Source organism: Epinephelus fuscoguttatus, linkage group LG17, assembly GCF_011397635.1.
Source record: "Epinephelus fuscoguttatus linkage group LG17, E.fuscoguttatus.final_Chr_v1".
Classification (NCBI taxonomy): Eukaryota; Metazoa; Chordata; class Actinopteri; order Perciformes; family Serranidae; genus Epinephelus; species Epinephelus fuscoguttatus.
In genome coordinates this window covers 25,068,873-25,082,990 of record NC_064768.1, presented here as the reverse complement: position 1 = coordinate 25,082,990, position 14,118 = coordinate 25,068,873, and the positions used below count along the sequence as shown (strand labels likewise).

Genomic DNA, 14,118 nt, shown 5'->3' with positions numbered 1-14,118 from the left:
ATGACGTTGTATTTTTTGGTGACATCTGATACGCCAATATTTTTTCCACTAATTTTGGTTAGCCTGCATTAGCCACTGTTACCCTGAAGGGGTAGGTTACATGTAATCCATGCAAGATTACTTTTTATGTGCCATTTACATTTTCAAACAAAACTGTAAATTTCATCCTACTTTAAGCAGGCTGGGGTAACGCTCGCCTTGAGACAATCCTGACAATAGCCACATCCAGAGCAAATATATCGAGTAATTAAAGTCACCCTACCTAAAGCTACTCTTACCTTTCTTGCATTTCACACAGCTATTACAAAAAATATGAACATCCACAACTCCCGCCTCCCTCCAAAGTCCCACCCTCCTCCTGCAACTCCATCTCCCTCCAAAAGCCTACTCCCCCTCCTCCATTACGTCCTCATTACATCTATGATAGACATAGGCGTTGGCAAGGTAACGTTAGATACACGGAAGAGGAGAGCGAGTGTAATGTTACAACCAAGACAGTCAAACGCAACCCCGGAGTTTTAAAACTCAACCGGAGTCAGTGATGATTGATGAGTTTTAGAATAAGGTTACAACGTTAGATAGTAGCGTTAACGTCACTAGTAACGCACAAGGAAGATAATGTTAATGTTTCAGAGGTTATGCTACAGTAGGCTAAAGTTAGCCATTACTAACTGGATGCTGTGTTGTCATATAACATCATATGTTATATTAGAAGCAAACTAAACATTACCTGTCCTGCACAGTCAAACGCAACCCCAGAGTTTTGAAACTTATCGGGGGTCAATGATGACTGATGAGTTTTATAATATAATGTAAACGCTAACGTTAGATAGTACTAGTGACTGGCAACAAACAAGGAAGATAATACAGAGGCTCAGGCAACATTAGGCTACATTAGGCTAACATTAGCCATTAGCAACTGATGCTGGGGTCATTGCATTCATTGCAATGCAACATTCAGTCCGAATGCAATGATTGATCGGAGTTTTCTTAGAACCATATGAGAATGGTATAATAGTTTTTATCTCTGGAGGAATTCACTTACATTTTAGTGTGCCATCAGCTTATTAATAGAATTTTAACCTAAACAAAGGAAAGCGTTAAGTTTCCAGAAAGGTAAGTGTTGCTTTAAGCATCAGCTTATCGGCCTGTCATATTGGCAGAAATGTTCATTTTGGGCCAATACCCATATTTCATTTTACAGCCTTAATCTGATACCGATGATGTGCTGATGTTGTAATGTATCCCTAAAGAGGACATCAATTGTAATGAACCTGCCTATTGGACTTGTGCGTCTTGTGTGGAGACATTATTGAAATATTTGGTCATCCAAGGTGATTGTGTCACTCTTGAGCTCATCCTCTAAACCTGTGATTGTTACCATTTCTGTGAAGGAACTCATTCTCACCTTTGTCTCAGACATTTCATTATTAGTAAAGATGTGAGGTCAAGGAGTCTCAGTCCATTTAGTGCAAAAATCTTTTATCTTGGATCCCAAAAGTGGGAGCCTTTTGCGTCTAATAAGACTACTTAGTCTCATTTTATGCACACAATATGCCGCTCCTTGGATTTTCAGTGAAAACCTTAAGCCTATAAGGAGAACAGAGCTTCCCTTTGTGTTTACGTCAGTCGTAGCTGCTGACAATTATCCAGCTTTGCCACTAGCGACCTTTTGGTTTTGCTTCACAAGAGGAAAACAAAAACAAAAAGACATGATATGAGCTGTGATCTTCAAGCAACCACAGCTGGCATGCTAAAGGGGACCAAACTTTTGATTGATACCTACCATATTGCCTTAGTTAGGCCTTTGTGATGTAAGGGGAAAGACGAGGAAACAAAATACCGCAGGATTAAAGTGGTATTAAACTTTGACAAAACAGCTTGTGACATATCAAAGGGGGAGCTTTTTAAGTGTGGAATTCACTGTCCGTCAGTAATGTGACCTTAGATGCTGCGTGTTCGTCTCTAAGTGTAATTACTTCCACAGCTTTTATACTGGTTCTACTCCAGCGAGTCTGGTTAAAGTTTCTCTTCAATCCAATACAAATTGGAAAAGTTTCCAGAACTGTGCAAAGAGATTATGCTAATTTCTGCATAGCCATCATTGATAAAGGTCTTCAAAAGAGTTGGACTGTTAGGCAGTTTGAGATATATGTGAAACTACTACAAAATTGCTCCCTGTAACACAGCATCATGTGTGATTTATTGAGTGTGACATTAGCGTGTTTCTATGAGAGAATGCTGACTTGATTACTGAGTTGTGGTAAAACGGCCCACATCAAGCATTGAGTTATGATTTGTGTTGAAATTGAGTTGCACAACAAGCTGAAGACCAATCTCAACTGTCAAAAAGCATCATGAACTAATCTACAGACTTTATTGTTTTAATTGTCAGTAAATATATTGATTATCTTTGTGATTAAACTGTCAATCATTTAGGACAGAAAATGTGACATTAATGAGCCCAAATAATTCTATTTTATGTTATAAAAAGGAAGAAAAGCAGTGTGATCATTTACTTAAAGCTGGAATAGGCAGAAATATAGAAAAGGCAAAGGTCATGGGCATACGTACATGTTTCATACAGTAACCCCAGTTTCCGATATATTGATTTATTTAATTTTCATTTTATTGTAGAACTGCGCGCAACGCTTTTCCTTGGCCCCTCCATGCCCACCCTTTCTCTGTCTTTCAAACCAAAAATGAGACAAGCATTAGCTAGTTAGCCATCCCCCGGTCCCCCCGCCTTGTTCCCCGCCACTGTAACTGCTTGGTTAGTGGCTAGTGCTAAACCCTCCAGCTCAGGGTGTCACAGCTGAGAGTTTGCTAATGCCGCACTGGCTGTTTTTGGGATTCTGCAGTCAGTCTTCAGAGCTGTGGGAGACACATAAGCCCCTTTTACACTGCCAGATTTTCCGCCAATGTTGGGCTGTTTTGCCGGTAAGCTGCAAGCGTTTAGACACACAGAGCCAGATTGGCGAGTTGATCCGAGGTGCCCAATTTTCCACCTCGTAGGGTAGACATATTGGCGGAACCTTTTCAGTTTAAAAAGAACAAGACGGCCTTCCGCCACAGGAGGGGCTGTTGAAGACTTGTGGGAAGAGCTATTGATGACGCCACATCTGCGAGCCACTGGTGGTGGATTAACAGGAAACAGCTGATAGCAGGAATTAGTGAGCAGCTACAGACACTGTTAAGATGAGCAACTGAGGAGACAAGGAATTGTGCGCCCTCCTTGTCCTCGCAAACAAAAAGGCCATTAACCATCAGGTGACGGGGACGGTGAAGAACAGGCCAGCTTATTAGAGAATCGCCGAAGGACTGACCAGCCGCGGCTTCCCTCCCACGTCACTGTTTATGTCGCGTGCTAAGCTACACGTTTTGTTACTTGCTCACGCCCCCCATTGCCCTGAAAAAGGCACATTCTGTATAAACAAAAGTAGGTAGGCGGCATTTTGCTGCACTCCTTGATTTTGTTTTTATACTGCCAATGCTGGAAGAAGACTGATTGGGCTTTCCTGCAAATTTGCACAATTCCTATCTAAAAAGGGGTGTTGTAATTTAAGGCTCTAGCTAACGTTAGCTGCATAAACAGAAACCTCAAGAGGCAGCTGTGAACCTTTAGCTCCAATTAGCAGAAAGCTAAACTATTAGCAACATTTTCTTTCCATCTCTGAAATACTTTGCTGATATTAACATGTGTTTTATTTTTGTTTGTTGTCAAACTCTCTTGTAGACTCTCTGTTTCTGATACCTCCATCTTCTTTTTTGTGGATTACTTTGCAATGTAGACAGTTGTTGTAAATGCTGGAATATGAACTGTCTCTGCAGGAGTAGTAACACCATCTCTCTGAAATAACCTGTGACTGGCTAAAGTCTCCCCTCTGGGCTAGATTTTCTAAAGCCTAAGAACAAAGCCAAGAGGAGGTGCAGAAGTCTAGTGTTCTTTCGGTCCACTTGAATTACAATATGCTCAAAGTTTATTGCCCAATGACGCCAAAATTTTACTGCATACCCCAGAGCTTTAACTCTGTTTCTTACCAATGTCAAAATATTCAATCAACTGACAATACTAATTATTTTCCACATTTGGTTCACTGATGATCAACAAATTGATTAACCAGCCAGCTCTAGGATGAATGAAGACTCACCAATCTGTTTTCGGTACTGATCAACTGGTAAGTTGGTCGCACTGGCATCCTTCCTCCCCATTCTCCTTCTTCAGCCTGACAACAAAAGAAGAAGAAGAAAAAAAATCTTTAGAGCGAGAACATCACAGCTGGGTCTCAATGTAACACCTGATCATTTAGCTTAATCAAATACGGATATAGCTCCATTCCTGTTACTGTAGCCCGATATAACTTGTGAAATTTGCAGAAAGGATCCAAGTTAATACACAATCATATATAGAGAGGAGTCGTCAGTTTTGATCAGGCAGATGGTTTATCTTTCACATACATCTGCTAGACATAATTAAATTAATTCACACCACCTTCCATGTGTGTTATGTTCACAGTGTGCGCACTTCCTATCCATCTCATTTAGTCTAACACCATTTCCCTTCACACCACGAGCTCTCTTTGATTACCCTGACAGCTCAAAGAGAAGATATAAAAAGCTTGGAGTAATACAAATACTATTCTTTGGCTCCACATGTAACTATGCGAGTGTGTGACAGAATAAATGTCAGTTTGCGCCAGGGCTGTGCATTAATGTGTATTGATGTGCGATCACCACAGATAACTATGCCTGTATAATAATTTTCTTTACAAAGCGCTAAAATTCTGTGCGTTTCATGCATCCACCCAACATACTTGTTTCTCAGTAAGCACTCTGCTCTAAATTCCAGACAGGTTCCCTCGCAACACACTGCATCAATCAATATTGTAGCCTTTTGTTTAAAATAGTGGAAAAAGCAAGTATGAGTCGAGGGGCAGACCTGTGCTGTTCTGATGATACCAAGGTCCCTCAAACCTGGTCTCTCGCGGAAAGATTTGAGCACAATTTGAAAGATATGCCTGATATGTTCTGACAAATAAAACTCAATATCTGTCAAGTCCTGCTAGTATAGTAATAACTGATTATCTTTCTTTTTAAAGCATGTTTAAGTGTGATGGGGAGAGAAGTGTGTAAGCAGGTGTGCACAGGGGAGAACAGAGAGGCGAACAGAAAAGGAAAAAAAAAAGTATCTATGCGCATCCAAGAAGAACAGGAGTGGTGAAGAGTCTAGCGGTGCAGCAGGGGAAAAGAGGAAAGAGACTGAATTAGCATGTTCAAGGAGCGTGGCTGGCTGCCTGTGCTGACTGATGCCTTCTCATGGGAGACCGCTGCCTTGGGAGACCTGAATTTTACCTTACACTAAAAACACTGTTTTCAGCTACATTTCAAACACCGTTAGTGCCAGCAGAGGAGGAGGATGTATGCACAGCTATTGTTCTCCAGTGGGCGGAAGCCAGAGTCAGCAAATTAAAGGACACGAGAGGCGGACAAAAGGAAGAGAGGAAATTGCCCAAATGTAATGTTTACAGTCGGACACAGCGGGCTCGCAGATTTCCAAGCTATGTTGTATTGTGCAGCAACATCACAATGTTATATCCAAACTGCTAAGAGCAACACATTTGAAGCCTCTGTTTTTGCTTGTGGTCATTCCACTTAGAAATTTCTACAGATGTGTTACAGTACATTTACAGCAGTGGGTACAACAGTAAACAGTGGCGTACTGACTCATGAGAAAATATCTAAGCAGACTGACTGCTCCATTTTGCAACTAATATGCATTGACAACAAGGCTGATATTACCTTCTCATCATTAACAGTGTTGTGGCACCAAATAGTGCAATAATTTCCTGAAGGTATAATAAAACCTTGACCACAAATATAATAAAATGTCCTGACTGATAATGTAATATCATTTTTATTGATCAGGTGATTCTTTATTCCATTATTGGGAATTTATTACATTTTCAGATGGGTTGTTTTAGGCTGTGCACATATGTTTGACAGTTCTCAGTGCAAAGTAAGTGCTTTCCCAGGAAATAAATAATGAGGAGTATAAAAAAGTACACAGAAAGTATACTTAAGTTAACGCAGTGGTTCGACAACTTTTTAGGTCAGGCCTCCCTTTAAAACTAGAAAATCTGTGACTGGATCCTTCCTGTCATAATCTGTGTAGGTGCTACTGAGTTGAAGTCAAAAGGTTTCTATTTCTAAATGTACTCAAGTATAAATGTCATTTTTCATTAATTTCATATTCAATTTGAAATCCCATTTTGAATGCAGAAATTTCACGCGATCAAACAAGGCAAAGGCAAAGACTGTTTTGCATTCGGCGCTCGCTTGTGTAATACCCTCCTCTGCAGCTTTTGTCATCTTCTGATGGTGTCTAATAAAAGAGCCTCTCTGGTCTAATGCAAAATCATTGCACAATGACCAATCAACATGAGTATGGGCAGGTTTATTTACCATTGATGGGGATTTTAGTTATATCCATCTTTGCCTGATAACAACGTACCACTTGCCATCTGCGAGTTTACAATTTAAACATATGAAATGTGTCAAACAGTGTCAAATGTGTGTGTTTTCAGAATGTTAAAATGACACTCGCTGAATCCCTTATTAGCCTGTCTGACTGACATCAAGCTTTGGATAAGCAAAAGCCACCTTAATTTGAACGATAAGAAAACTGAGGTTACTGTGTTTGGACATGCAGAATGTTCTACTTACTTTTTTGATAATTTGAACACCCTTACCACAAATATCACTGGGTCGATCAAAAGCCTTGGTGTGACTCTGGACACTGATCTAAATCTTCAAAAACAAATTGGCTCGGTTGTGAAAGGTTCTTTTCACCAGCTTCGATTGCTAGCTAAAGTTAAGCCCTATTTATCTTCAAAGGATTTGGAGAGGGTCATTCATGCCTTCATATCATCAAGACTTGATTACTGTAATTCTCTTTATGTTGGTTTAGATCAGTGCTCCCTTCATCACCTGCAGCTAGTCCAAAATGCAGCGGCTCGCCTCCTGACTGGCACCAAGAAGCAGGACCATATTACACCTGTTCTGATGTCCTTACACTGGCTTCCTGTTCATTTAAGCAATATCACACGAGAGGGAGTGATGTTGTACTGTGATATCGTCACGGCTGTAACTGTCTTCGGCACGAGGCCGCAGACGATATCACAGTACAACATCACGAGCTCGAGTGTGATATTGCTTTTATACAACAGTTCAACAGTTAAATAAGCAAGGCTGATTAAGGAATGTTGAAAAATGAGGACAAAATAGATAATTTAAGCATTTTATTTGTCTTCCACCAACAAAAATTGTTCCCTCAGGACTCCGCTGTCACCGTTGCTATGTAACGCAGACATGGTGCGCCAGGCACTTACTCTTTATACACATTTATCTGCACGTTTCCATTAATTGTGCAGCCAGTGAAATAAGTCTGTGGTGACTGCATGGTGGACTGTCGCTTCACAGGCACAGCCTACTCTGCCTTCTGATCTGACAGTATGTTGCTTTTCTCCAAGTCATTGAGCTCCGCTGATGAAACACTGACAAACCTAGATGTGTGCTCAGATGGATTCAGCTTCTCCTCTCCCTCATCTTCCTCTGATGACCATTCATAGTTCAATTCAAAACTTATTTTAGGAAATAAATCCATATTTTTGGCTGTTTGACAGTGGATGAATTAATTAGCCTACAACGCAACTGCTGACCTAACTGACACTAACCGTCAGTTTTGATTTGATTGTTGATTGCAATCAGCTGTGAGGCGGAGTGATACATACACAGTGAAATAACCGTGATGTTGTACTCCAGTATCGTCACGGTTTTACTGTCTCTCGACCAATCAGATTGCAGGGCCGGAACTAACTGTTGTATAATTTAGAATACATTTTAAAATGTTGTTGTTTGTTTTTAAAATCTTACATGGAATGGCCCCTCAGTATCTGGTGGAGCTGTTAAAAGCTCACAATCCAGTCAGAGCCCTTAGGTCTTCAGGTGTTCCGCTGCTTGAAGTGCCCAGATCAAGGCTTAAAACCAAGGGCGACCGAGCATTTTCAGTGGCTGCTCCCAAGCTCTGGAATAGCTTGCCGTTGCATGTTAGACATGCAGAATCCCTGGAAAGGTTTAAATCATCTCTAAAAACTCACCTTTTCTCGTTGGCTTTTGAACCCGCTGTGAGCCAGACTTGACTTTGTGTGATATACGTATGCTCTGTCTCAGGTTTTTCTATGTGTAATTGATGTTGTTGTTTTTGGTATTTTGTATCTGTTTTTATATTTTGGTATTTATCATTCCATTTGTGTGGTATTGTAATTTTCCACAATGTTCTTGTAAAGCACTTCGGTGACTTCCGTCTTTTTAAATGTGCTATAGAAATAAATGTGACCTTGACCTTGACTAACAGTATTACAAATTATATATACTTACAAACTCAAAGAACAAAGTCATACCTTTACTTAGATTACATTACATGGGGGGATGTTACATTTCCAAGCACTATTACATTTTCAGGTGCAACATAGTGAACAGTGTTTATCATAACCTGAATTTAGTGGAAACCTAAACTATGCCTGGTAGGTAGGTCTAGCATTTTTTTAATATGGCTTTTAGTGATAGTTGTTTTCCTGAGTCTGAGGGTCTGCTTTCTATCTCTGGCACTGTAAAACTTATTTACATCACAACATCATAGCCCCTGAACAAGTTGCATTGTGCCATACAGGTAAATTAAAGGCAGAATTTTCCCTCTCACCACAAAGTTTAAAGGTAAAGTGTTACAAAGTGTGGGATTTGGTGGCGTTTCGAGGTGAATTGCAGATTGCAACCAGCTAAAACTTCTCTTAGCTATAATTCCATCAGTGTTTATTATTCAGGAGGTTTCTAACAGAGGCCAAATTATCCATAGAGGTCTCCTTTCCAAAACAAACAAAACAGGTGATTTATACTGGTAGAAACACTGCTGTGATGCTGTTTGGCATGTTGGTGCAGGCCGTTAGTCCACCACCTGCTAATGTGTGCTCACTATTTTTCTCTGATAACTTAAGATGCAGACTTTCAGGAGGTTTTTAGCAGGTGTCGAATCATCAGCAGAGGTCTCTTCCTCTCAAACAGACCTGATGATTTAAACCAGTAAAAACACTAAATAAAGCAGTTTCAGGTGAAAAATCTGACACAAGTTTGATGCCATACATTGCAGATGGGCTTCTTACTATGGTGGTCACGAAAAATACAAAAACGTGTACTATAAATGGCCCTATCTGGGGCCAGTTTTTGGGTTGTCCATTCTGGGCCACTGTAGTAACATGGCAGTGCAACACAGCGGTATTCATACACGAGAACCCACCCTCTATGTAGCTATAATCAGCTCATTATAAGGTAATGAAAACACAACAATTCTTATTTGCAGGTGATTACACACTACAGACAACATAATTTTAATATTATATTCTAGGTCCGCCAATATATCCACATATATGCTACACACTGGAACTTTAAATTTAGAAAATACTGCAAGTATCTGAACACCCACAAGGAGACTAAATTAAAAGAATATAAATGAAGTGAATTCAGATGGGATGGTGACAAACAAGAGCATGACTGTGGAGTATTGCTGGATGAAATTGCACTCAGTTGCCGGTTTATTAGGTACACCTTTGTATAAGTAATGAAGTAGTGTAATAAACCCTCATGAAGGTTAAAATGTTCAGTTTTGTAGAAACTATTGTGGAGAGGTGTTGAGGGATGAACAAAATATTTGTGACACTTCTTCATATAAAACCTCCACCACCTTTCTAAAATAACAACAATAAAAAAAGTACATGCTAACTTTTATTATGGTGGTATTTATTATAGGTCAGATGTATTTATCTGCATTAGTTATAGCTGGGTGGACCTGATAAAATGTGAACTGAGTCTAAGGAGACACATGCAACTCATAGAGCACAGCTTGGTGTTTTAAGGTATTGCAGCTCTGGAATTAAGAGGTGTGTCTTTCTATCTGTCAGTAGTGTGAAATATTACCGTCACACTTTGATATTAACGGGCTATAAAGTTTCTAAAAACCAACAATGCACACATTCGCATTTTATTTGTCTCTGCAGTCCAGAACACGGAGAGGAAACTCTTGGTGCATGCAGGACTCTCTGCAGAACATATATATATATTTGTTTCTGAGCAAATTCACTCTACAAAACGTCAAACATAAAATGGAGATGTAACTGGCAACAGAAAGCTCTCATTCATTGCACTGACAGAGATACTTACAGTTCTCGTGTTTCTCGGGAGAATATGTCGCTCAGCAGAGGTGTGTCTGCATCACAGGTCGTCTGGCTGCTGTCTGTGAACCTGAGGACACGCGGGACGACAGAAGTCACAGTTTTATTGTACTTTGATCCAAATTTCTCCAGAATGCCAACACACCACTTCTCCTGAATCGAGTTCCTGGTTTACACGTCAACACCGACGACAGACAGCCATTTTGTCCAATCAGAGACGGGTATTTGTGCTGTTGACCAATAGCGTGAGCGCGGGGCGGGGCGTCCAGACAAAAACACTGGAGGAGCATGTGACGAGTTGATAGTCACACACTCCCATTAATTCAAGACAACAAAGCTCCTCGTGTATTGCATATATATATATAAAACAGTTGTATAAATATGCATAATTGTGAAACTAGGGTGTAGCCTGCCTATGTAAAGCACAAAAGATCAGTGGTGAAAAATGAATTTACTCACATACTATAGCCTACAACTCTGAGATACCCTAATTGTTGCTCCTTACAACACTGATCAGACAGCCTACTTTGCAGATCAATATTTTTAACACAAAACATATGATCAGTTAATAAGATATGCTTTATTATTATAAATAACAGTAGCAAATGCATAAATAATTAGCTCAATCTAAAGCGACCACAACATTAAAGCATCGTTTGTGTATGAATTCATGAATATTAACAATGTAATGATAATATAACACTGACTGCTCTGCATAATGAGTACTCAAGACCATCTAAACCAACTCAAAGTAGTGACCAAGACCAACACCAAGACTTTGAGGGGCTGTAACCAAGTCAGGACCAAAGCAGGGCAAGACCGAGTCAAGACCGACAGAGGACCAGAGTGCATGATACGCTTAATGATAAAATGTAGAACATGCAAACCATATTGCCATAAAAACACTCACATATACATATAAATATATGTGTGTATGTATCTGTGTACCAGGAGGAATGTCATGGTAAAGTATTCAAAAGGCATTGCAAAATTGAATTTTATGTGGGGATCTTCCTTTATTTTCTTATGAGCATACAAATACAAACAGAAACTAAGGAGCTGAAATCAACTTCACCGTCTTTATTCAACACCCCTTTTTTTTGTTCTGGTGATTTAGTGATATCCCTTCAGTTGTGCTCTTCATCAGTCTTGAAAAAAATCCAGAAGTACAAGAGGAGGCCCAGACTGGCTTTGAGTGGTCTTGAGACTAAGGACGCATTCATACTGGCCCTATTTGGTCCGCTTTGAACGAACCCTGGTCCACTTCCACAGATAGTTCGGTTTGTTTGGAGTGGTGTGAACGCTCATTTGAACTCTGGTGTGGACCAAACGAGCGAACCCTGGTCCGCTTGAAAATTGGGGCTCTCGGTTTACTTGCAAGTGAACCCTGGTGCAGTTCGCTTACAGTGGGAAATGCAAACGGACAATCCAGCGAACCAAAGAGAGGGAGTGACGTAGAGCGCAGTCCATTTTTGGTAGAAAAAAAACAAAGCCAACAGCATGAACCGGGAGAAGCAAAAGGAAAAAGTTGGAAAATGTCTCGTGGGCAGACGTGGAGTAGTGAGGAAGTGCAGACGCTTACTGATATATGGTCAGAGGACTATATATCGCAGTTGCTTGTGGCTACCCACAATGGATTTCCGTTCTCGGTCCTGGCCAACCAATGAGCCATTTCTTATTCTTTGTCATGTTTTTTTTGGTCAGTGGTTGTTTCGGGCAATACCGCCCCAAATGAGCAGCTGTTGTACCTGTGTGACGTTGTCCAGACGGTGTGGTCCGCTTTAAAAAGTGCAGTGTGAAAATGAACCGAACCAAATAAAGGTGTGAAATATTCCCCGCCCAATCAAACCGAGTCCCCCAGACTATCTTGGTGTGAATGCGCCCTCTACCCAAGATCTTGAGTACTACAACACTGCTTAATGTACATCATGTCACAAATGCTTGTATTCATACATAATTTTGAATGCAGGACTTTTACTTCTAATTTAGTTATTTTCATAGTGTGCTATTGCTACTTTTTTAAGTAAAAGATTTGAATATTTTTTCCTCCACTGTAAAGCATCATCATGAAAGACCTTGTGCATGCCTCAATGTTTGATGCTAGGATGCCTGCACTTTGCATCTTTCAAAAACTGAAACGTTATTATTCCTAGTGACAAAAACATGTCTTCTGTTATATAAAAAGTCATATTAGTTTGACATGTTGGCCTTAAGTCATCCTTGCCTTGTCAGATCACAACAAATGGTGTACTTATCCTTGTTGAAAACAGTAGCATTATGCTGTGACAATTAAAGAAAGCAACAGCCGACCTCATCAAAGACGAGGCAATCTCACTCCACAATGTTCGTTCCTCTTTCATCAGTCTTTCTACATTTTTTCTTTGTTTACTGTGTAGAATTTTATTTCCCCCCTAATTGCATCCAGCCTCATTGCTGCCTGGGGCATTGTGCAGATTATGTGTAGACTTGCCACCGCTTGTAACTTATTGAAGTTTAAAATGATTTTCAGCTCTCCCATGGGCATGCCTTTTGCATGTGGCACAGCAGTAACTAATAGATGTAATCTGCCTATAATGTCCCTGCATTATGCTGTACTATATAATAAGCTGCCACTGATGGCGAGTACCTCGACACAGCTCCTGAGTGGAAGTATCTGAACGACATTAGTCAGTGATGATATTTTCATAGAGAAATATTGCTCAGAAAACAGGAAGATGTGCTGCATATTCACATGAAAGGCTTTCATGAGTGTGACACTGAAATTACATAAAAGTAGTACACTGAAGGCCTGTACGGTACCTTAACTTTTATGTACTATAATTTTATTCCATATATACGCATCCGATTTACATATGTGTGAGCCTAAAAGCTGCTGTGACACTTAAGTTGGAACTGTTAACAAATAGCCTCGATACGAAGCCTGAAACTGTTATCTTAATATGGCCATCAAAACCAGCATGAGTGTGGTTAATGCAGAACTCAAATGTTCGCTTGTTATACTAAATGTGTGTGATTAATTTCTCCCGTTGAGTGAAACAAACCAACGTGCTGTGCCTGTCACATTGATAGATATGGAAAGCATTAGCATCAACTGCTAGTGTGAATGAAAACTAGGCAGGATGGATTTGCCCGATGAACAGTTGTAGTGTGTGGACTGCGCACATCACTGTAATGTATAGATAACGTTTTAGAGGAGATGAGGGGGTTTCCCTCAGGGGTGTGACGAGAAAAATTTCACCAGTGATTGAGTACCCGTTGTTGAATTAAATAGAATTTCAGTTGTACAAATGGCTGCTGTTTTAAGTGACCACAGTGACAATATTAAATAGAGTTAAGCCTCGGAAGTTCTCCTAACATGATCATCTAGCTTTTGAGATCTATTTGGATGTGTGCCTATCTTTGTGTGTTTCTCTCATTTCTTTTCTGTCTCTTCCTCACCGTCTCTCTCTTTGAACATCACTCTTTTTACACTCAGTCACACTCCCTCTATTGCTCTCCCTCTCTCCATCACTCCTTCTCGCAGGCAGTTAGACGGCCTTTAATTGCCAGACATTAAAAAGAATGCTAGAGAAGAAGAATCCCCTGGGGCCATTGGCAGGCTAAATGGCAGCTCTGCTGCCATCGCCTCCTCCTACATGCAGCAATGAAGACGTGTCAACATAATCTTGGGCAATTTGCAGTCATCATCAGGGGGACTGATTAATTTTCTGACTGAGTGTCAGTTGTAAACAGCAAGATTGTCTTTCTGCATTTTCATGTCTTACTTTAAAGGCAAGCTATTATGCTCATTATACTGTTCTACTTGTATTTTCAGTTTCTATTAGAATGTGTTTACATG

At 40.2% G+C, this 14,118-nt stretch overlaps 1 protein-coding gene across 1 annotated transcript in view; it reads right to left on the bottom strand.

Moving 5' to 3' along the window:
• triqk (triple QxxK/R motif containing) overlaps nucleotides 1–10,468 on the bottom strand; it is a 30,728-nt gene extending 20,260 nt beyond the window's left edge. The window contains exons 1-2 of the mRNA XM_049603322.1: nucleotides 10,270–10,468; nucleotides 4,152–4,226 (exon numbers count right to left, since the gene is read on the bottom strand). Of these exons, the coding sequence (XP_049459279.1) occupies nucleotides 4,152–4,212 (61 nt within the window). The 5' untranslated portion in view covers nucleotides 4,213–4,226; nucleotides 10,270–10,468. The remainder of the gene's footprint in view (nucleotides 1–4,151; nucleotides 4,227–10,269) is intronic.
• Nucleotides 10,469–14,118: the final 3,650 nt, after the last annotated feature.